Source organism: Dryobates pubescens, chromosome 23, assembly GCF_014839835.1.
Source record: "Dryobates pubescens isolate bDryPub1 chromosome 23, bDryPub1.pri, whole genome shotgun sequence".
In the NCBI taxonomy this organism is placed as follows: Eukaryota; Metazoa; Chordata; class Aves; order Piciformes; family Picidae; genus Dryobates; species Dryobates pubescens.
In genome coordinates, this window is record NC_071634.1 from 15,819,661 (window position 1) to 15,840,465 (window position 20,805).

Consider the following 20,805-nt stretch of genomic DNA (forward strand, 5'->3'; position numbering starts at 1 on the left):
CCCGCCCGTGGGCGGTGGGGCGGGGCGGGGAGGCCACGGGGCCGCGGGCGGCGAGACCGGGACCGGGATGGCGGCCCCGGGGCTGGAGCGGCACCGACTGGCGCTACTGGCGGCCAGGGAGGATGTGGGAAACCCCCGGGCCGGTACCGACTGGTGAGCGGGAGACGGGACCGGGCACCATGGGAGGGGAAAAGGGGAACAGGAACGGAAACGGGCGCCGGGAACGGCAAAAGGAGAGAGTACCGCGAACGAGCAATAGGAATGAGAACGAATACCGCGAACGAGCAATAGGAATGAGAACGAGCACCGGGAACGGGACTGGGGAGAAGGATGGGAACTGGAAACAGGAACTGGGAACGGGAAGAGGCAACAGGAACCGTCACCGGGAACGACCACTGGGAACGGGCGCCGGAGAAAAGAGTGCAAACCGGGAACGGGAAACTGGCACCGGGGAACGGGAAACTGGCACCGGGCACAGGCATCGGGGAAGGGGAACTGGGCACTGCTACGGGCGGCCGAGGACAGTGGGGCTAGACACTCCAGGCGCCGGCACCGGAACGGGAGAGTCAGGGTACACAGGCGTCGAGGCTGAGACATTGGGCTGGCGGTACCGGGTGAGGGTACCGGGCTGGGCCCACGGCTGAGCCCTCGTCGGGCCGAGCCGCGCTGGGAACCGGGCGCCCAGTCTCGCCCCGCCCTACCCGGTCCCGCCGCCGGCGGGCTGGGAGCGGCCCCAGGGCACGTCCTGTGGGGGCCGCACCGTGAACACTGTCGAGGGGGCAAGAGGGAGCAGCCCAACCCCGGCACCGGGGGCTGGAGGTGGGAAGGGGCCCGGGGGCACCCATGGGTGCCTTGGGATGTCGGGGTGCCCAGCCCGGCTGTGCCCTGTGGGGTGGTCTCGGCACGGTGCCCCACAGTGCTACGGCCACAGGGCTTGAGCCGGTGTCCCCCTTGGTACCCCACTGGACTGCCAGCACCAGGGTGGGCAACGGGGCGACTGGCGATGGCACCGGGATGACAGCAGCACCCACCACCACCACTCGCCCTTGTCTCGGCCCCTCGGCCAATGGCCACCTGGGCACTGCCCTCTGCCCCGGACCGGCGCCAGGCGTTGTGACACGGTGCCAGGGCTTGGCTGGCCCAACTTCAGCCACCGTGCCAACACCCGTGCCAACACCCGTGCCAGCCCCGCCGGTGCAGCCAGCATGCCGTGCCATGTCCTGCCATGCTGGGCCATGCCGCGGTGCTCCGTGCCCTGCCGGGGTGTGTCGTGATGTGCCATGACATGTCCTGCTGTGCCACGCCGTGACAAGCCGTGCCACACGGCACACGTGTTCCCGAAGCCGTGCCGCGCCGTGCCGCGCACATGTGCGTGTAACCGGAGCCATGCACAGACAAAGAGGCGGCAGAGCTGGGGGGTCCCGGCTAGGCCACAGGGAGGGACCCCCGGGAGGGACACCCCCACCGCCATCCCCAAGTCCTCTCAGCCCCAGGCGGGTGGTCCGGCGCTGCCGGGGGGTGCCGCGGCTGCTCCCCTCTCTCCGGATAGGGTCAGGGGGACGATGGCGCTGAGGGGCCAGAGGCTGCCTGGCGACTGGGGAGGAGTCCTGGGCACCCTGTGCGGTGCCAGCCCGGTGCTGGGTGACGCTGGGAGGCCGCGGGGGGGGTGCAGAAGGGGGCAGTGCCGCTGCCGCTTCCCGTGGTCCCATTGTCCCGGGGCGGATGCTGCCGGCGGCACTTCCATGAATTCATCCGGGTGGGCGGCACGGGGAGGGGCACAAGAGGGGCACAGGGGGTGTCCCGCCGGCTGGCTGCCTCCCCGTGCCCCACCTCCAAGTTCCCGCACCTGGGATGGGTGGCCGGGGAAAAGGACACTAAACTGGCTGGCCGTGCCCGGAGAGAGTCAGTGGCCATCACCCGCTATGGCTGACCTTGCCAGGCTGTGGACAAGTGCCCCCACACACACAACCCTCCCCCCTCACTGCCCTCCCTGATGCCCATCTCCCTCTACTTCCAGGGCCATCTTTGCTTATGAGAAGCACAATGACCTCAAGCTCCTGGACTCTGGAGGTAACACAGAGCAATGCTGGGCAAGGGGGCCCAGGGGGAGTGGGGAGTACTCACTGTGCCCACTCCTGTGCCCACCTTCCTCTTACAGCTGGGGGTCTGGATGCACTGGCCAAAAAATTCTCCATCACCAGCATCATGTATGGGCTGTGCCGCACCCAGGACCCTGGCACAAGTGGCCACCGCGTTGTCCTCATCCACTGGGTGAGTGTGAGGATGCAGGGGGGGCAGAGGGGGGGCACAAGGTGCCAGCCTCAGACATATGTGCCGGTACCAGGTCGGGGAGAACGTTCCAGAGTACCAACGCCAAGCATGTGCTGGGCACCTTCCTGCCATCCGAGCCTTCTTCAGGGTGAGTAATGGGGATGGCACAGGGCTCAGTCCCCAGCTCTGGGGGTCCCCAGCTGAGGACCGAGCCCTGTGACCCCCCCCCATCTTTCCCTCCATCATGCCAACCCCGACCTTTGCTTGCCACGCCGGGCACATTCCTGGCGCTGCTGACTCAGCCGCCGCCGTTCCCAGTTCCCAGCCTTGGCTGACGATCCAGGGTTGTGGTTATGTTCCCTGCCCCTCCCCTCCCCCTCCCAATCCCAGAGAGCTACTGCCCGCCCCCCCCCCCCGCTCCCCCCCCCCGCCTTTACTCCTATGTCCCAGTTCCCCCCACCCCCCCCCCGGGTGCTATATCCGGCTTCTACATCTGGATTTGGCCCCTAACATCTGGATCCGGGCCCACATCTGGAGCGAGCCAAGGGAACGGCGCCAGGATTATTCCCCCCCACTGGGGAGGCTCCAAATTCATCCCAGGGGGGTTTTGTGGGTGCTCAGGGGAGGGGGGAATGACGCCGTCCCGTCTGGTGGCAGGAGGCCAGCGTGGTGCTGAGTGCCCATCGTGCCGAGGAGGTGACGCAGGAGAGGCTGAGCCAGGTGCTGGCACAGATGGCACCCACCACCCCTCCCCCAACCAGGAAGGTGCCCCCCACCCAGGACACCCAGGAGTTGGTGGTGAGTGGAGGGGTCTTGGGTGGGGGGACACGCTCATGGGGATAGGGACTGGTTGGGAGGGCACCAAGTGGGGTGCTGGGTCTTGCCCACCCTTCATGGTGCTGCTCCAGGGGTATATGGCTACAGGGGGTTCTTGCCCTGAGACCCCCCCTCTCTGCTGGGTCCCTCCAGGGCACCAACTACCGCAAGACCAACCCAGCACTGGAGATCCAGCGCACCAGGAGGGACAACTTCTGGGCCCAGGCCGAGGTGGATGGGCATGAGGGGCATGAGGGGCATGGGTGATGGGTGCTCAGGGTGTCCCCGATGGCATCGCTGGCACTGGTGGGGGCGGTTCGTGGCCACCAGCTTGAGTTATGGGGCTGGTGGGAGCTGAGCCAGGTAGTGGGTGCCGAGGTGGGTGCCAAGGTGGGTGCTGAGGTGGGTGCCGAGGCGGGTTCTGAGTGTGGTGGGCACAGCGTGAGGAAGAGCAGCGGAAGGCAGCGGAGCGGCGGCGAGCGCTGGAGGAGCACCGGCGCTGGGAGCGGGAGCGGATGGAGGAGGAGCGGCGGGAGGCGGCTGAGCGGGAGCGGCGCCTGCAGGAGACCGAGCGCAAGATCGAGGAGCGGCGGTGAGGACACGGGCAGTGCTCATGAGCCGGGCCTTACCATGGGTGCCCATGGTGGCACCTGTAACCCGCTGCACCCCGCAGTGTCCCCCGACCCGTGGGTCCTCTGACCGTGGGCACCCATAGCCCCTTTCACCACATGGTGCTCCAGACCCATGGGCACCAACAGTGGCACTCACAGGCCCCTGCACCCCCAGCTTCCCCATCCCAGTGCCCCCCATCTCATGTAGCTCCAAGCACAGAGACCCAAAGCAAGACCCAGAGGCTCCTGTGCCCCCATGTGCCCTGTAATGCCTCATGCCCCCCTGATGCTCTGTGCCCGGGCAGGAAGGAGCAGGCGCGGCTGGAAGCGGAGGAGCGGAGGAAGGAGAAGGCACGATGGGTGAGTGGAGCAGCCAGGCTGGGGGTACCAGGGTATGCTGGGGGTATCAAGGGGTGCCAGGGGTGCCATCACACTGTGGGCTGCCCGGCCACACTCTGTCCCCACAGGAGCAGCAGCAGCGGGAGCATGAAGAGGCCATGAGGGACCGCAACCGGCACAGCGAGTCCATCGAGAAGGCAGCTGTGAGTGCCAGGGCTGAACCCCCTGTCCTGCCCTGTGTGTACCCAGCCATGGCATGGTGCCATGTGGCTGTGCCACGATGCTGCGTGGCCGTGCTGCAGTGTAACATGGATATGCCATAATGCCCTGGTGCCATGTAGCTATACCGTGGGGCCAAAGGGCCGTGGCATGGCGGCACATCTGCACCCACGCCATGGTGCCCGGTACCTGTGCCGTGTGCCCACTAACGGCTTCCTGGCACTGGCAGGAGGCAGCTGTCCTGGTCTCACAGCGCCCACAGAACCCCCGGGACTTCTTTCGGCAGCGGGAGCGCTCGGGGTCCACCTCCGGCCCCTCGCCAACCTCCCCAGGCCCCGGCACCAGGCCCGGTAGGTGCCCTGCAGCGGGTGGGGGATGTCAGGGCAGTGGGGAAGGGGCAGCAGGACAGCTGCTGATCCCCTGACTCCCCCGTGCCTCAGGTGCCCGCCGGCCGTTCCTGCGGTACCAGCGCAGTCTGACAGAGTCAGCCTTCATCTTCAGCCGACCAGACCTCCCCACATCCCCCAGCCCCGGGGCGTTCAGGGCTGTGCCCCCTCCCAGCCCCCGCCGGCCCCCACCTCCCCTCCCCACCAGCCCTATGGGGACAGGAACCCCTCCCTGGTCCCCCACCAGCCCCATAGGGAGGAAGACTCCTCCCTGTGCCGACATGGGGACCCCCCCGAGCCCAGCCAGATCAGGGCACTCCTATGTCACCAGCCCTACAGGGACAGGGACTGCTCCCGGCGCCACCCTGGAGACCCCTTCCAGCCCCATGGGAACAGGGACCCCTCCCAGCCCAGCTAGAGCAGGTCCTCTCAGTGCCACCAGCCCCATGGAGACAGGGAGTCTTCAACGTGCCACCACTGGGACCCCCACCAGCCCTATAGGGACAGAGACCCCTTCCTCTGCTATCCTGGGGATGGCACCCAGCCCAGCAGGACCTCCCAGTGCCACCAGCTCCGTGGGGATAGGGACCCCTCCTTCTGCCACCCTGGAGACCTCCCACAGCCCCATGGGGACAGGGACCGCACCCGGTGCAAACCTGGGGACCCCATCCAGCCCCATGGGGACCGGGACCCCTCTCTCTGCCACGCTGGGGACCGCCCCCAGCCCAGCTAGAGCAGAAGTCCCCCATGCCACTAGCCCCACCGGGACAAAACCTCCCTGTGCCGCTCTGGGAACCCCTCCCAGCCCGACAGGGACAGAGGCAGAGTGCGTCCCCACCATGACTGAGGCAGAGCCCCTGCCCCTCTCCAGCCCTCCCAGCACGGGGGGGGCGGCGTTCCCTGACAGCACTTATGAGGCAGAGCTCCTGCCACCCCCCAGCCCTCCCCAGGATGAAGAGGGCCCCCCCCTGGAAAACTTACCCCTCCCCAGCCCCCCATCATGGAGCTCTCCGGGGCTGCTGATGGGGTCGGACGAGCGGGTCCTCAGCCCCCCGGGGGGAACACCCCTGCCCGAGACTCCTCCACGCAGCCCTAGCCCCCGCAGCCTGCCGCCGGATCGGGCCCTTCCCTCGCCGGGACACCGGGAGCCGCAGCCAGGTGGGTGTCCGAGTGGAGCCGGGGCGAGGGGGGTCCCGCGCCCGGCCCCCGGCGCTGCTGTGGGGCTAACCCTGCCCTTCTTCCCATAGATTCTGTGGGGCAGGAGCTGGCCCGGGGTGAGTCAGGACACAACGGCATCGGGGAACATGAACAGGGGAGCTGGGGTGACCGCTGGGAGCAGGACCCCTCCGCGGGGCAGGTACGGCACAGACTGCGCCCATGTGGGGCTGGGGGCGATGGGACGAAGCTGGGGAATGGACAGAATGGGTCGTGGGTGGTGTGGGGCTGGGAAGGTACAGGGCTGAGGGGTGGGAAGGGTGGTTCAGGGGCTGGGGTCCGTGGTTGGGAAAGGGCTGGGGGGTGCAGGGCCGGGGTCTGTGTGTGGTTCTGGGCTGGGGGAAACGGCCCAGGTCCAAGGGCTGAGGCTGGGGAGGACAAAGCTAGGGGGCAGGACAAGGCAGTGGGGCTGAAGGGTGTCCCCTGGGTGGGGGACAGACATGGATGGGGGGGACCAGAACCCTCAGGCACACCTCCCCTCCCTCTTTGGCAGGGGATTGAGCCCAGTGAGAGCATCCTCCTGCCCCAGCCCCTGCACAAGGACAAGCCAGGTATGCTCAAACACCCCCCCCTGGCCCCTCAAACACCCCTGTATCCCCAAACTCCCCCTGAAACTCCCTCTACCCCATAACCCTCCCACCCTATAAATCCACTGTACCCCAAACCTCCAATCCCTTCTAACCCTGTAACCCTTTCTTACCCTCCTCTTCCTTGTACCCCCCAATTCCCTCCATCCCCATCCCCTCCTCATACCCCCCCCTACCCCAACCCATACCCACCCAAACCCCTCACCCTTGGGAACTTCATACTCTATAACACCCCCCACCCACGTACCCCCCCAGGCCCCCCAGTCCCTCCCACACTCACTCCCTACCCCACATACTCTGTGCCAGGCTTCGCCCTGCTGCTGGCCCGAGACCCCCCCCCTGCAGCTGCCGGGGGGCTCCAGCCCCCCAACTGAGGATGAGGATGGCTCCCCCCACGCCGTGTAACAGGGGGGTACACACCAGACCCTCGGGACACAAACACACTCCTATGGCACGACGACCACCGGCCCTGGCCCCACCCCGCTGGACACCCCCTCACTGCACATCACAGACCCTTCCCACAGCCCCCCCGCAGCACGGTGTGTTCCCCCCCCCCCATCTGCACCCCAAGAAGCAGCTTTAGGAGGCAGCTGGCAGCCAGCCCCAAACAGGGAAGGGCAGAGGGCACAGTTCCCCCACCCCAGGCCGGGCAAAGGAACCCCCACTCCCTGCCCCCCTGCCCCCCCCCCCCCAAATCACACAGCGGCTGTTAAATAAATTTTAATGCATATTAATGAGGTGGCAGCTTCAGGTCCCCGGCCCGGGGGGGGCCAGGGCCGGGCCCTGCCGAGGGGCGCTGCCCCCTCCTGGAAGGGACTGGCTAGGGGGGAGCAGCACCTGGGGTTAGAGGTGAGGGAAAGCAGAGCTAGGGGGGTCCCTGCACACCCCCCAGGGTTAGACCCGCGCCCGCTGTGCGGGGGGGTTGTCCTGAGCACCCATCCTGTGGGAGACCCCAGCACCCAGCCGGGGGGGATGTCAGCCCCCCCCCGCCACGTTTTCGGGGTGGGGAGGGGTGGTGTTTCAGTCCTGAGCCCACCTTGCAACGGCAGCGTTGTGTCCGTGTCCCACCCCCCCCAGCCCCAGTTGGCAGAAATTCCAGTTTCTCCCCAAGAAAACAAGCTGGGAGCCCCCAGCCCCCACCCCGGGGCAGGACCTCTCCCCCGGGATGTCACCCACCCCACAGCCACCTTGGGGGCTACAGGACCACAGGTGTCCCTGTCCCCCACAACCTGCAGAGTCCCGCGGGTGCCCCCAGCAGGCTCAGACCCGGGACTGGGCCGGGCTGCAGTTGCCAGAGGAACCCGAGCTGGGGGGCAGTGGGCGCAGGCTGGGGTCCGCCCGCCGCCCCCCCCGCCCCTTCAAGGTGCTGAGCCGGGCGTCCAGGGACAGGGTACGGGGGCGGCCCCAGGGCCGGCGGGGAGGGGGGCTGGGGCTGGGGGCGCGGGCAGGGGGCCCCTCAAAGAGCGAGAGCCACGGTGGGGGTCCCGGCTCCCGGCCCCCTGCCCTCCGTGTCAGGATGTCGGTCACCGCCTCGATGTCGTCGGACGGGTCAATAGCTGGGGGCGGGGGGAAGAGTGGGGATCAGCACCGCCCCCCGGGAACTCCGAGCCTGCGCTCGCACCGCGGGGCTGGGATGTGCCCCACGGCCACCAATCGCACTGGCGCCAGGGCGAGTGGGACACGACCCACGGCCAGGGCGTTCGGGAGGTGCCCCACGGCTGGGAGGTGCCCCGAGGCCAGGCTGGGCATCAGAGCTGAGGCAAGTGGGACAAGTTCTGTAGCCAGTGGGGCCAGCATGTGCCCCACAGCCGGGAGGTGCCCCCTGGTGAGGGTGGCTGAGACATGCCCCACAACTGGGATGTGCCCCGTGGCCAAGGCGTGCCCCATGACCAGGGTATGCCCCACGGTTGGGATGTGCCCCGTGGCCAAGGTGTGCAGGGAGTGCCCCCTGGCCAGGGCATTCACCAGAGCCAGGGCAAGTGGGACATGTCCTGTGGCTAGGGTGGCCGGGACGTGCCCGCGGCTGGGGCGTGCCCCATGGCTGGGATGTGCCTTGGGGCCAGGACATGCACCAGAGCCAGGGCAGCCGGGACAGGTCCTGCCGGCAGGGGGGCCAGGAACATGCCCACAGTGTTCCCAGGGTCCCGGTGGCCGTGTCCCCGGGGGGTCACCCGCTGGCCCCCCATCACCTGTCGCTGTAATAGGTGGACAGCAGCGCCCGGATCTCGGCCGAGACAGCGTTATCCTGCAGCAGGAGCCCCTCGCAGGCCGGGGCGGGCCCCGCCGGGCCCGGCAGGGCTGCAGTGCCAGGGCGGGGGGCGGAGAGAGAGGAGGAGGGACGGCGAGATGGGTGGAGAGATGGCAGAGGGAGATGGTGGGGCAGAGAGATGAAAGTGGCAGAAAGAAATGGGAGCACAGAGAGATGAGAGGGACGGAATGATGGAGCACATGGAGAGATGAGGGGGACAGAGGAAGGCAGGAGGGGGGACAGAGGTTGGGGGAGGACAGAGAGAGGACAGGCAGGGAGAGAACACAGCATCAGACAGGTGCCAGGCGGCAAGGAGAGGCCCACCGGTGACAGGGTAGCAGAGCAGAGAGGAGGGAGAGAGGCGAGCAGAGCTCCCTGGGACCCCAACCCAGGACCCCTCCTGGGACCCCCAGACCCTTCAGCTCACCCATCTCGTGGTAGAGCGAGCCCTGGCGTGGCAGCATGGCAGGGGGGCGGCGTGGTGGCGGCACCTCGATACGCATCAGCTCCTCACAGCACTGCTTCCACTGGCCTGGGGGGCAGGGGGGTCACACCAGGATGGGGGGCAAGGGGTGGGGTGGCACAGGGGTGGGAACATGCTGGGACAGGCGTCTCCCTGGGAGACCGTGTTGTTGGGAGGGGGTCCTGCTTGGATAGAGGTCCCACCAGGATAGGGGTCCCACTGGGATGGGGGTCTCACTGGGATAGAGGTCCCACTGGGATGGGGGTCCCACCAGGATAGGGGTTCCACTGGGATGGGGGTCTCACTGGGATAGAGGTCCCACTGGGATGGGGGTCCCACCGGGATGGGGGTCCCGCTGGGGTGGGGGTCTCGCTGGGATGGGGGTCCCGCTGGGATGGGGGTCCCACCGGGATGGGGGTCTGCTGGGGTGGGGGTCTGTCTGCACGTAGATTCCCCTGGGATGGGGATCACGCTGGCAGAGGGGTCCCCCAGGCCGGGGATCCCCCAGGGGTGAGGCAGAGGGGGTGCTCACTGGGCCGGGGTCCCAGCGGGCCGGGGTCCCAGGGGGCTGGCGTGCCACCGGGTCAGGGCCCCGCCGCACTCACTCATGTCGTAGAAGTGCTGCCAGAAGGCCTCCATCCAGCGCTGAGCCTCAGCCCGGCTCTCGGCCACCAGCGTGTGGGTCACCTCCTCACCGCCGTACCGGTTGGTGACGGCCATGCCATGGGGCTGCCCGCGCCCCTCCCGCTCCGTCGACCGGATCCGGGTCTCCTGTGCCGGCGGCGGTCATTAGACTCCTGCCGGTGCCCCTCATGGCCCTTGCAGCCCCCCCAGCCCCTGCCCTACCTTGTTGATGGCGATGGTGAGGGCTGGCTCCAGCCCAGCTTCGGCCTCGTCGGGGCCGCGGTAGCAGAGGAGGTCGGTGCCACGCAGGACGCAGTACAGCCGGGTCCCACCCTGCGCCTCCGACCCCTGCTGCTGCCCCCGAGATGGCACCATCGACATGGGGGGAAATGGTGGGCACCATCCCTGCCAACACCCCCAGCCCCACTGCAGCCCATGGGCAGTGGAGGCGGTCCCCTCCCCTGGGGTCCATCCCTGGCACAGCCCAGAGCCACCAGCTGGCACTGCTGACACCCAGCGTGCTCCTGCCACCACCCATCCTTATCCCTGTCCCTGTCCTTGCCCCCATCATCATCTTCATCTCATTGCCATCCCTCTCCCCACCCTTGTCCCCATCCCCTTGCCACGCCTGTCCCTGTCTCCATCCTCATCCCTGTCTTTGTTCCTATCCTGCCTCCATTTACCTTCCTGTCCTCATCCCTATTGCCATCCTTGGCCCTTCCTTACATCTGTGCCCACCCTCATCCCTGTCCTAATCACCATCACCACCCCTATCCCTGTTTCCATCCCTTCCTATCCTCTTCCCACCCCTGTCTTATCCTCATCCCCATCCCCATCTGTGTCCCCATCCCAACGTCCCAACGTCTGTGCCCACCCCTGTCCTGGTGTTTCAGTGTCCTGACGTCCCTGCCCGGCCCTGTCCCGCTGCTGCAGGGGCCCTGCCCCGCTGCTGCAGGGGCCCTGTCCCGCTGCTGCAGGGGCCCTGTCCCGCTGCTGCAGGGTCCCTGCCCGGCCCTGTCCCGGTGGGGCTCACCTGGAGCCGCAGGAAGCCGGTGCTGACAGGGGTGGCCATGCAGCGGGGCTGGGCAGCCAGGCGACAGCACATGCTGCCATACAGGGGCACCCAGCAGGAGCTCTCCTCTGTTGTGGGGGACACACAGAATGGGGATGGGCACATACACCCCACATACACCTCCCACACACCTCACTGGGACCCCAGACTCACCTCCCACCCCAGCCTCCCCTCAGGTTCACCTCTACCCTGGACCAGCCAGGACCCCCCAGACCTCTCTTTCCTCACCCCACCAAGACCTCCCAAACATCCCCCCTGCCCCCAGCAGTCCCTCAACCCCACCAGCACTCCCCCTACCTTTTTCTTCCCCCTCTACCCCATCCCAGACTCCTCTCTCCATCCCGCCAGGCCCCTCACTAGGCCCATCCTACCCCCAGACCCATTTGTCCTCCACTCCAACAGGCACCTGAACCAGCCAGGACATACAGACTCTTCCCCCTACCCCTCCAGGACCTCCAAACCCCTCTACCCACCCTGCTAGGACCTTGAGACCCATCTTACCCTCAGACCCATCCTACCTGCAGAGCCCTCACCACACCAGAACTGACCCTCAGAACCTTTCCTCACCTCACCAGAACCCCCAGACCCCTCTCCCCACCTCACCAGACCCCCAGACCCCTCTCTTTTTACCCCATCAGTCCTCAGAGCTCCCTCCTCAGCCCACCAGGACCCCCAGGCTCCCCTCTCCTCACCCCGTGGGTGCACAGAGCCCTCTTCCCACTCAGCCAGGACCTTAAGACTCAGCCCAGCACGTCCCCATCTGCTCACCGTTGCTGGCGATGGTCAGGTCGTGGGTGCGGAACCCATCCTGCACCTCGGCCAGGGACAGCACAGCGTGGGCCAGGAGGTGGAACTTGGGGCCCCTGGGTGGGGACAGCCAGTGAGGGGAGCAGGGAGAGGGGGGGCCATGAGGGGAGAACACTGGAGGACATTGGGGGTCATTGGGAGATAACTGGGGGAACACAGCAGGTGAGGGGGCACTGGGGGCATTGTGACAAGGGCACAGGGTGGGGACATGGCAGGTGGGGGGACACTGGGGGGACAAGGCGGGTGGGAGGACATAGGGGGACAGTGGTGGGATATGGTTAAGTGGACAGTGGGGAGACAGCGGACAGGGGCACAGTGGGGGCACAGCGGGGGCACAGCGGGGGCACAGCGGACAGGGGCACACCGGGGGCACACCGGGGGCACAGCGGACAGGGGCACACCGGGGGCACACCGGGGGCACAGCGGACAGGGGCGCACACCGGGGGCACAGCGGACAGGGGCACAGTGGGGGCACAGCGGGGGCACAGCGGACAGGGGCGCACACCGGGGGCACAGCGGACAGGGGCACAGTGGGGGCACAGCGGGGGCACAGCGGACAGGGGCACAGTGGGGGCACAGCGGGGGCACAGCGGACAGGGGCACACCGGGGGCACAGCGGACAGGGGCACAGTGGGGGCACAGCGGGGGCACAGCGGACAGGGGCACAGTGGGGGCACAGCGGGGGCACAGCGGACAGGGGCACAGTGGGGGCACACCGGGGGCACAGCGGACAGGGGCACACCGGGGGCACACCGGGGGCACAGTGGACAGGGGCACAGCGGGGGCACACCGGGGGCACAGCGGACAGGGGCACACCGGGGGCACACCGGGGGCACAGCGGACAGGGGCACAGCGGGGGCACAGCGGACAGGGGCACAGTGGGGGCACACCAGGGGCACAGCGGACAGGGGCACACCGGGGGCACACCGGGGGCACAGCGGACAGGGGCACACCGGGGGCACAGCGGACAGGGGCACAGTGGGGGCACAGCGGGGGCACACCGGGGGCACAGCGGACAGGGGCACACCGGGGGCACACCGGGGGCACAGCGGACAGGGGCACAGTGGGGGCACACCGGGGGCACAGCGGACAGGGGCACAGTGGGGACACACCGGGGGCATAGCGGACAGGGGCACACCGGGGGCACAGCGGGGGCACAGCGGACAGGGGCACAGTGGGGGCACAGCGGGGGCACAGCGGACAGGGGCACACCGGGGGCACAGCGGACAGGGGCACACCGGGGACACACCGGGGGCATAGTGGACAGGGGCACACCGGGGACACACCGGGGGCACAGCGGACAGGGGCACACCGGGGACACACCGGGGGCATAGCGGACAGGGGCACACCGGGGACACACCGGGGGCATAGTGGACAGGGGCACACCGGGGACACACCGGGGGCACAGCGGACAGGGGCACACCGGGGACACACCGGGGGCATAGCGGACAGGGGCACACCGGGGGCACACTGGGGGCACAGTGGACAGGGGCACACTGGGGGCACACTGGGGGCACAGCGGACTGGGGCACAGTGGGGGCACACCGGGGGCACAGTGGACAGGGGCACAGCGGGGGCACACCGGGGGCACAGCGGACAGGGGCACAGCAGGGGCGCAGCGGGGGCACGGGTGGGTACTCACGGCACGTTGGGGGCTGGCAGCAGAAGGGGCCCGGTGCCCCCGGTGCCCCCATTGCCAGGGGGGCTGCCGGGCCCCCCGTCCAGGGCAGCCCTGACTCTCTTGCCGGAGGAGCGGCCCAGGGAGGTGCTGAGGCGAGTCGCCAGCTTCCGGGGGGTGCTGCCCTGCGTGCCCCCCCCCGCCAGCCCTGCGCTGTACAGCTCAACCTTCAGCTCAAAGTCGGGGCCAGCCTCTGAGCTGGGGGGGAGCACGGGGTGAGGGGGGGCATGAACACCCCCATCCCTGCCCCGGCGCCCCCCCGTGACACACTGCAAAATGGGGGTCGCCCCGGGGGGCGGCAGGGAAGGACGAGGGTGATCCTGGGGGGTGGCAGAGGAGGGTAAGTGTCCTCTTTGTGGGGTGCAGGGGTGGGAAAGGGTCCAGAGGCAGGCAGGGTCTGCCCAGAATGAGGCACAGGAGGGCAGGGGTGACCTCAGGGACTGTCAGGGGACCCCTCGGGATGAGACTGGGGAGGGTAAGGGTGCCCCCGAGGGTTGGCAGGGGAGGGTAAGGTTTCCCTTTGGGGCTCAGGGGTCCAGGGGAAGACAGAGGTGACTTTGGGGTCATGTAGAGAAGGGGAAGGGTCATCTTGCAGGGCGTGCAGGGGCAGGGAGGAGTCCTTGCTGAGAGGAGTCAGGGAAGGGCAAGGGTCCAGGGGACAGCAGGGTCCCCCAGAATGAGGCAAGGGAGGGCAGGGGCGACCCAGGGGAGGGACTGGCAGAGGATCCCCTGGGATGAGGCAGAAGGGGGCAGGAGTGAGGCCAAGGGAGTCCAGGGTAGGTCAGCCCCCACTCACAAGAGGACAGGGCTCTCGAAGCAGATGTCGGTGAGGGTCCGGTCCACCAGCACCATGGGGGTGTCGTGGATCTCAGCCCCCAGCTGCAGCAGGCAGAACACGGCACAGCGGTGCAGCTCTGCGGGACAGAGGCTGTCAGAGCCGGGGGGGGCAAAGGGGGGGCTCTGCAATGTCTCCTTCAACCCCCACTCACCTCCCTTGTTCCTGAAGTACTCAGTGTCCTTCCACATCAGAGGGATGCGCAGGTCTGGGGGACAGGGAAGGTGGGTTGTGGGGTGAGTGACCCTCCCTCAGCACCATGGGGATATCTGCGCTCAGGACTCCCCAGCTGCCCCCCAGCACAGCCCCATGGGGACACCTGAAGGTCCCTTGCTGGCTGCCAGCACCCAGGGCCCCCCAGCAGCCCCCACCCCAGGAGGTCACGCAGCTGGCAGGTGCTTGGTGCACCCAGCCCACCCCAGTGTGTGGGGGGCCCAGCAGGACCCTCCCGTACCTGAGACGCAGACAGTGCCCCGGCAGGGCAGGCGCTCGTCCATGGGTCCAGCGTCCGAGGGGCTGTGGGGGGGTGACAGGGGTGGGGGTGAAGCAAGATGGGGGTGAGACAGGGACAGACACAAAGCATGGAGGAGAGAGATGTGGGACAGATGCAGTGGGATGGGGTGAGGTGGGATGGGGATGAAGTGGGGCAGGGATGAAGTGGGGAAGGGATGAAGTGGGATGGGGTGAAGAGGGGCAGGGATGAAGTGGGGCAGGGATGAAGTGGTGCGGGGATGAAGTGGTGCGGGGATGAAGTGGGGCAGGGATGAAGTGGGGTGGGGGTGAAGTGGTGCGGGGATGAAGTGGGGCAGGGATGAAGTGGGGCAGGGATGAAGAGGGGTGGGGTGAAGTGGGGCAGGGATGAAGAGGGATGGGGTGAAGTGGGGCGGGGGTGAAGTGGTGCAGGGATGAAGTGGGGCAGGGGTGAAGAGGGATGCAGGTCCCCCCGGGCGCTCCCCAGCCCACCCCCGGGCGCTCACCGCCGGGCTGTCCGCCGCAGCACCTGGGCCTCCTTCCTGCGCTGCAGCTCAGCCATGTATGCCAGCACTCGGGCGTTGCACAGCAGCAGCCCCTTGGCAGCCTCCAGCGCCTGCTCGGGCCGGCTGCAGGCCCCCAGCAGCTTCAGGGCCCCCTCCCGCAGCCGCAGCTCCCGCTCCAGCTTCCGCTGCATCTCCGGCTCCTGCACCGGCACACGGGGAGCACCGGGCTGGGGGGCTGCGGGGGGGGTCCCTTCCCACCCCCTGCATCGGGGCTGCCACGTCTCCTCCGGGACATGCGGCCACCGGCTCCTCGGGGTCCCCCTGCAGCCACCTGCCTCAGTCCCTGTCCCACCACCCCGGAATGGCCCCCAGAGACCTGCAGCTGCAGCCCCCCAGCCCCTGACAGGCCCCCAGGCCCTCGACAGCCCCCAGCCACTTGCACAAGGGGACCGTGGCTCCCCAGAGACATCGTGTGCCCCACGGATGTGTCAGGCACTCTATGGAGGCAGTGTGCACCCCACGGGGGAACCGCCCCAAGGGTACCCCAGGGACCCCCACAACCAAGCCATGCACCCCATGGACACATCGTGTACCCCACAGGGGAGCCACGCACCCCATGGAGAGACAGTGCACCCGTGGATGTACCATGCACCCCACAAATACATCATGGACCCCATGGCAGAGCCATGCACCCCACAGCAGTGACACACCCCACAGATACCTCATGCACCCCCATGGGTGTGCCACACACCCCACAAATACATCACATACCCCAAAAGGGCACCACGTGCCCCATGGACACCCCCAGCACCCCACGGGTGTGCCACGCACCCACAGACACATTATGAACCCCACAGACGTGCTGTGTGTCCCCAGGTCGCGCCTCACGCCCCACAGATACACCCTGTGTACCCCACGGGGGAACGGTGCACCCCACAGGTACCCCATAAGGGAACCGTACCCCCCCTCCCCAGGTGCAGCACCCCAGGGTGGAGCCTCTGCCCCACAGATACCCCATGCCCCCCATGGACGTGCCACATGCCCAACACACACATGATGGACCCCACAGACACACCATGGGCTCCACGGGTACACCCCACAGGCACCCCACGGAGGTGCCACGGACGCTGTGGATGTGCCACACATCCCCCAGAGCTATCCCGTGCCCCACAGATATCCCCTGCACCCCCCAGCAAAGCCACTCACCCCACAGATACACCACGTACCCCACAGGGAAGCCACACACCCCACAGACGCCCCCTGCACCCCGTGGGTGTGCCACATGCACCCCGGATACACTGTGCACCCCACAAGGGAACCACCCCCCCCCCAGACGCCCCACAACCCCCCAGCCATGCCCCACACTGCCCACATCCCTACCATGCAGCCACATCATGCACCCCATAGGGCAGCCACGTACCCCACGGATACCCCCACCCACAGCCACCCCCCCCGCCCCACAGACACCCCACAAGCCCCCCCACAAGCCCCCCAACTCCCTGCTGGTACCGGCTGCTGCTCCATCCTGGTACCGGCTGCTGCTCACACATCCTCATCCTCATCCTCTCCCCCCTCCCCCCCCCGGGCCCCCTGCCCATGAGCCGCAGTGACGTCATCACTGCTATAAATAACCCTACGAGGGGGGAGATGGGGGGGGGGGGCTGCACCCCCCAAAGAGAGTACGGGTGGGGAGAGCTCTTCATCTTCCTAGGACCCCTCAGACCCCCAGACCCCGGGGAACCCAGGCTCTAGGGGATGCCTGAAGGTGGGTCCTGGAGGGGGGGGGGGGAGGGGGGTTGGGGGGAGGTGGGGGGCAGGGGGTGCCCCAGTTCCTACCTGGAGGCTAATGGCGATCTGCCGGATATAAAGCATGTTGAGATCCTCCAGGATCCGCAGCTTCTCCTGCATCTGCAGGCGTTGCCCCCTCCCAGCTACCTCCATGGGGACCCCCTCGGTTATTTGGGGGGGCTGGGGGGGGGTCCAGCCCAGTTCCCCACTCGTAGAGGCCAATGCATCCAGCGCTGGTGGGAGATGGGGTTTTCTGGGAAGAAGCCCCCCCCTCCCCAACACACACCCTCCCTCAGAATAATATGGCTGTGGAGAGAAAAGGGCCTTTCATCAACACCCCCTTCCAACGCAAATGGGGTCCCCCCCCTCCGGTATCGGCCACCCCCTCCCGCAGAACAACCAAGCACTGTGCGGGAAAGGGCAGCGGGGGCGGGGAGGGGAGGGGAGTGGGGGGATGGAATGGGGGAGGGGGGAAGCAGGGGTGCAGGGTTTGGAGTGCAGAGGAGGGGGTGCACGGATGGCTGCTGGTGTCAGCTGCAGGGGATGGGGTGCAGGGGATAGGGGACGAGATAGGGTGCAGGGTTTGGGGTGCATGGGACAGGGTGGAGGGGATGGGGGGCAGGGAGGGAAGAAGGGGTGCTGCAGACAGAGGCTGGATGGGGTAAGGGCACAAGGTGGGGTGCAGGGTTCAGGGTGCAGAGGGGGGGGGGGTGCATGGACAGGATGAGATGCAGCGTTTGGGGTGAAGAGGAGGGGGAACAAGGGGTGCTGCAGATGGGGTGCAGGGTTAGGGGTGTAAGGACACAAGACAAGGTGAAGGGCATGCAGTGTTGGGGGGACAAGGGGTGCTGTAGACGGTGCAGGGACAGGATGAGTTGCAAGGGTTGGGGTGAGGGGATGGGAGAAGGGGGCTGGGGTCGGTGCAGGGGTTGGAGGACAGGGACAGAAGAAAGGGTGCAGGAGATGGGTTGCAGGGAGGGGACAAGGGGTGCAGGGGACGGGAAGCTGCGGATGGGGTGCAGGGATGGGTCAGAGGGATCAGGGGACTGGAAAAGGGGTGGTGGGCAGGGGGACAAGGGCTGAAGTGAGGGGGCGGGATGAGGGGGGCAGGGGTTGGGGCAAGGGACGAAAAAGGGTGCTGGGGATGGAGTTCAGAGGACAGAACAGGGGGTACGGGGATGGGATATAGCAGCCAGGATGGGGTACAGGGGACAGAAGGAGGGGTGCGGGGTGCAGGGGACGGGACAGGGAGTGTCCCTGCAGAGAGGGTGCAGGGACAGGAGACAAGGGACGAGACAGGGAGTGCGGGGACGAGGTGCAAGGTTGGGGGGGCTGGGTTTGAGACGCAGCAGGCGGGGTGGGGGACACAAGACGGGGTTCGGGGGACAGGGCACAAGACGGGGTGCAGGCACAGGGCGCGGGGTTTGGAGTGCAGCAAGAGGGAGGGCTGGAACTGGGGGTGCGGGGACCGGTTCAGATTGAGAGGAAGGGGAACGGATCGGGGTGTAGGGAGGGGACAGAGCACCGGAACCGGCACCGGGACCGACGCGGGAACGAGCCCGGAGGGGGTGGGGGGCACCGGACAAGGTCCCGGTGCCGGCCGCCGCCCCCTGCCGGCCCCGGTGGGCGCAACACCGCGACCCCCCTCCCCCCCCCCCGCCCTTCCCTGCTGCCGGTACCTTCCGCCGCTCCCGCTCCGCCACGGCGCTCACAGGAAGGCGGCGGCCTCCCCTGCTCCGGCCCCGGCCCGGCCCGCCCCGTCTCCCCCCGCCCGTTCCCCCGCCCCACGGCGGCACCGGCGGTAACGGCGGCTTCGGGACAACCCCCTTGTGTGCATCGGGGAAGCTCCAAATGCAGCGGAACCCCGCCATGTGCAGCCGGTACCGGCGGAACCGGCACCAGCCCCCCCGAGAGCGTGTGCACCAGGACACGTCGACCGTCATGTACAGCCGGTACCGAGGGAACCGGACTCCCCCCAAGCGTACCGAGGAATCATTCCATGTGTAGCTGGTACCGGCGGAAGCAGGACCCCCCCATATGCACCGGGTTCCCCCCTCCCAAGTGCACTGAGACGCCTCCACCGCCGTGTGCAGCCGGTACCAGGGGAACCAGGACCTCCCCTACCCTATGCTCCGGGGACCCCCCTCAATGGGCACCGGGACACGTCCACCACCACGTGTGTCCGGTACCGGGGAAAGCAGGATTCCTGTCGTTTCACCAGGCCCCCCCCAAAATTCCCTGGGGGAACAAAAACCTCTCCAACCGCACCAGGGAACCCCTTCCCCGCACTGCACCAGAACCCTTCCCGCTGCACCACGACACCCCCACCCCCCCCGTTTGCAGTGTCCCCCCCCCGCTGCCCCGTGCTCAGCCGGTGCCACGTGCCCTGTGTCCGGTGTGACGAGGGTCCCGTTCCCTCAGCTACGTCTTCCCCCACGTCCCCCCTTCCCGGTCACCCCGGCCCCCGCAGCCACCGAGGGCCCCCGGCTCGGATTCCGGTGCCAGGCCCTGGCCGCACCGGCCCCCGCCCCGGGGCAGGAGTAGCTGGAGACGGGGGTACCGGTGCCGCAGTCCTGCCACACCGGGCTAGCAACAGCCGGGGGCGAGGGCGGCCATGCCGCAAGCGCAGGCGAGAGCGACAGGAAATCCCGGCTGGGCCGGTGCCACCTGGTGCTGCCGGTGGGACGGGCACGACAAGCAGACGGTACCGGGGGCGGGGGAGTGGCTGCCGGCGGCAGCCTGACCGTGCGACCTGGGTGCTGGTGCCAGTGGTTGTAGCAGTGCCAGCGGTGGTGCCGGTGGTGGTGCCAGTGCAAGTGGCAGTGCTGGTACCAGCGCTGGTGCTGATACCATTGCCACTGGTAGTACACGTGCCAGTGCTGGTAGCAATGCCGGTGGCAGAGCTAGTGCCCAGTACTGGTGGTGAAACTAGTGGCAGTGATAGAACCAGTGCCAGTACCAGTACTGGTGCCACTTCTGGTGATAGTGACAATGTGAATGGCAATGCCAAGTACCGATGCCAGTACTGGTTCTGGTGCTGGTGCCAGTGCCTTTGCTAGTGCCGTTTGCCTTTGCCAGTGCCAATGGCGGTGGCAGTGCCAGTACTGGTGCCAGTGCCATACCTGCGAGCAGTCGGCCAGGACGCTCAGCCGGCAGCGCCCACGGCGGATCTCCATCTCCAGCGCTGAGCCGCGGGCCACCGTCAGCCGGCTCCGCTGGTTACGGCAGAACATGGTGCCAGGGCCGGTATCGGTGCCAGTGTCAGGCCACCAGACGTGTCCTCGGCTCTAAGACCAGAGTAAACCCCTCCCTGGCACAGGGCGGGACACACCGGAGGGCACTGCGGGCACTGGGACACACCAATGGCGGCTGCCACTGCCACGAAGTGCCCCGGGGGGCACCGGGGCTGGTACCGGGCAGCGTCTGGCACGGGCAGGACAATGGCCCCAGTCAGTGGTGACAGCTGCAGGGATAGGGGGAGCGAGGGGGGCAAGGGAGCTGTTAGTGAATGCACAGGGTGGGCACGGGCTGGGCATGTGGTGCCTGCAGGGCTGCCTGTGCAAGAACATGGACAGGACAGTGTCCATGTGCACACACATGTGCCCACCACAGCGTCAGGCTGTGCACACGCGTGTGATGGGGAAACACGCATGTGACAAGCAGCACACACGAGTGCCAGGCAGCACAGGAGCGAACAGACAGCACACAGACAGTAGCACACACGTGTGAGCAGGCACACATGTGTGCACAAGCAGCACGCACCAGTGAACATGCACGTGGGCATGGGCAGCACGGATGTGAATATGCACATATGTGGGCACGGGCAGCAGACATTTGGATGGGCAGCACATACCTGTGATGGGCAGCAC

General features: G+C 67.8%; 2 protein-coding genes across 10 annotated transcripts; one reads left to right on the forward strand and one right to left on the reverse strand.

Annotated features, from left to right (window-relative positions):
* Positions 1-27: 27 nt before the first annotated feature.
* LOC128898422 (drebrin-like) lies at positions 28-7,152 on the forward strand. Its single transcript, XM_054172108.1, is given in 15 exon segments — positions 28-153; positions 2,018-2,070; positions 2,159-2,271; positions 2,345-2,419; positions 2,929-3,069; positions 3,241-3,318; positions 3,528-3,679; positions 4,004-4,058; positions 4,166-4,240; positions 4,486-4,606; positions 4,697-5,800; positions 5,890-5,999; positions 6,351-6,408; positions 6,751-6,784; positions 6,786-7,152. Coding segments are annotated over 15 exon segments (2,319 nt in total). The 5' UTR covers positions 28-67; the 3' UTR covers positions 6,850-7,152.
* A 287-nt stretch (positions 7,153-7,439) lies between these two features.
* Positions 7,440-20,260, reverse strand: RTKN (rhotekin). Of its 9 annotated transcripts, none has more exons than XM_054172205.1 (13): positions 18,616-18,683; positions 16,985-17,242; positions 15,149-15,348; positions 14,626-14,687; positions 14,326-14,379; positions 14,133-14,250; positions 13,301-13,534; positions 11,620-11,714; positions 10,813-10,919; positions 10,002-10,133; positions 9,761-9,926; positions 9,120-9,224; positions 7,440-8,000 (listed from the first exon to the last, which is right to left on the reverse strand). In XM_054172205.1, the coding sequence occupies exons 2-13, from the start codon at positions 17,087-17,089 to the stop codon at positions 7,705-7,707; spliced, it is 1,674 nt and encodes a 557-aa protein (XP_054028180.1). In that variant the 5' UTR covers positions 17,090-17,242; positions 18,616-18,683; the 3' UTR covers positions 7,440-7,704. The 9 variants fall into 9 exon arrangements, with proteins under 9 accessions (XP_054028180.1, XP_054028173.1, XP_054028171.1 ...); XM_054172202.1 differs by lacking the exons at positions 16,985-17,242; positions 18,616-18,683 and adding exons at positions 8,634-8,742; positions 20,059-20,259 and having other exon boundaries at positions 7,886-8,000; XM_054172203.1 differs by lacking the exons at positions 16,985-17,242; positions 18,616-18,683 and adding exons at positions 8,634-8,742; positions 20,059-20,260 and having other exon boundaries at positions 7,958-8,000; positions 10,002-10,127.
* Positions 20,261-20,805: the final 545 nt, after the last annotated feature.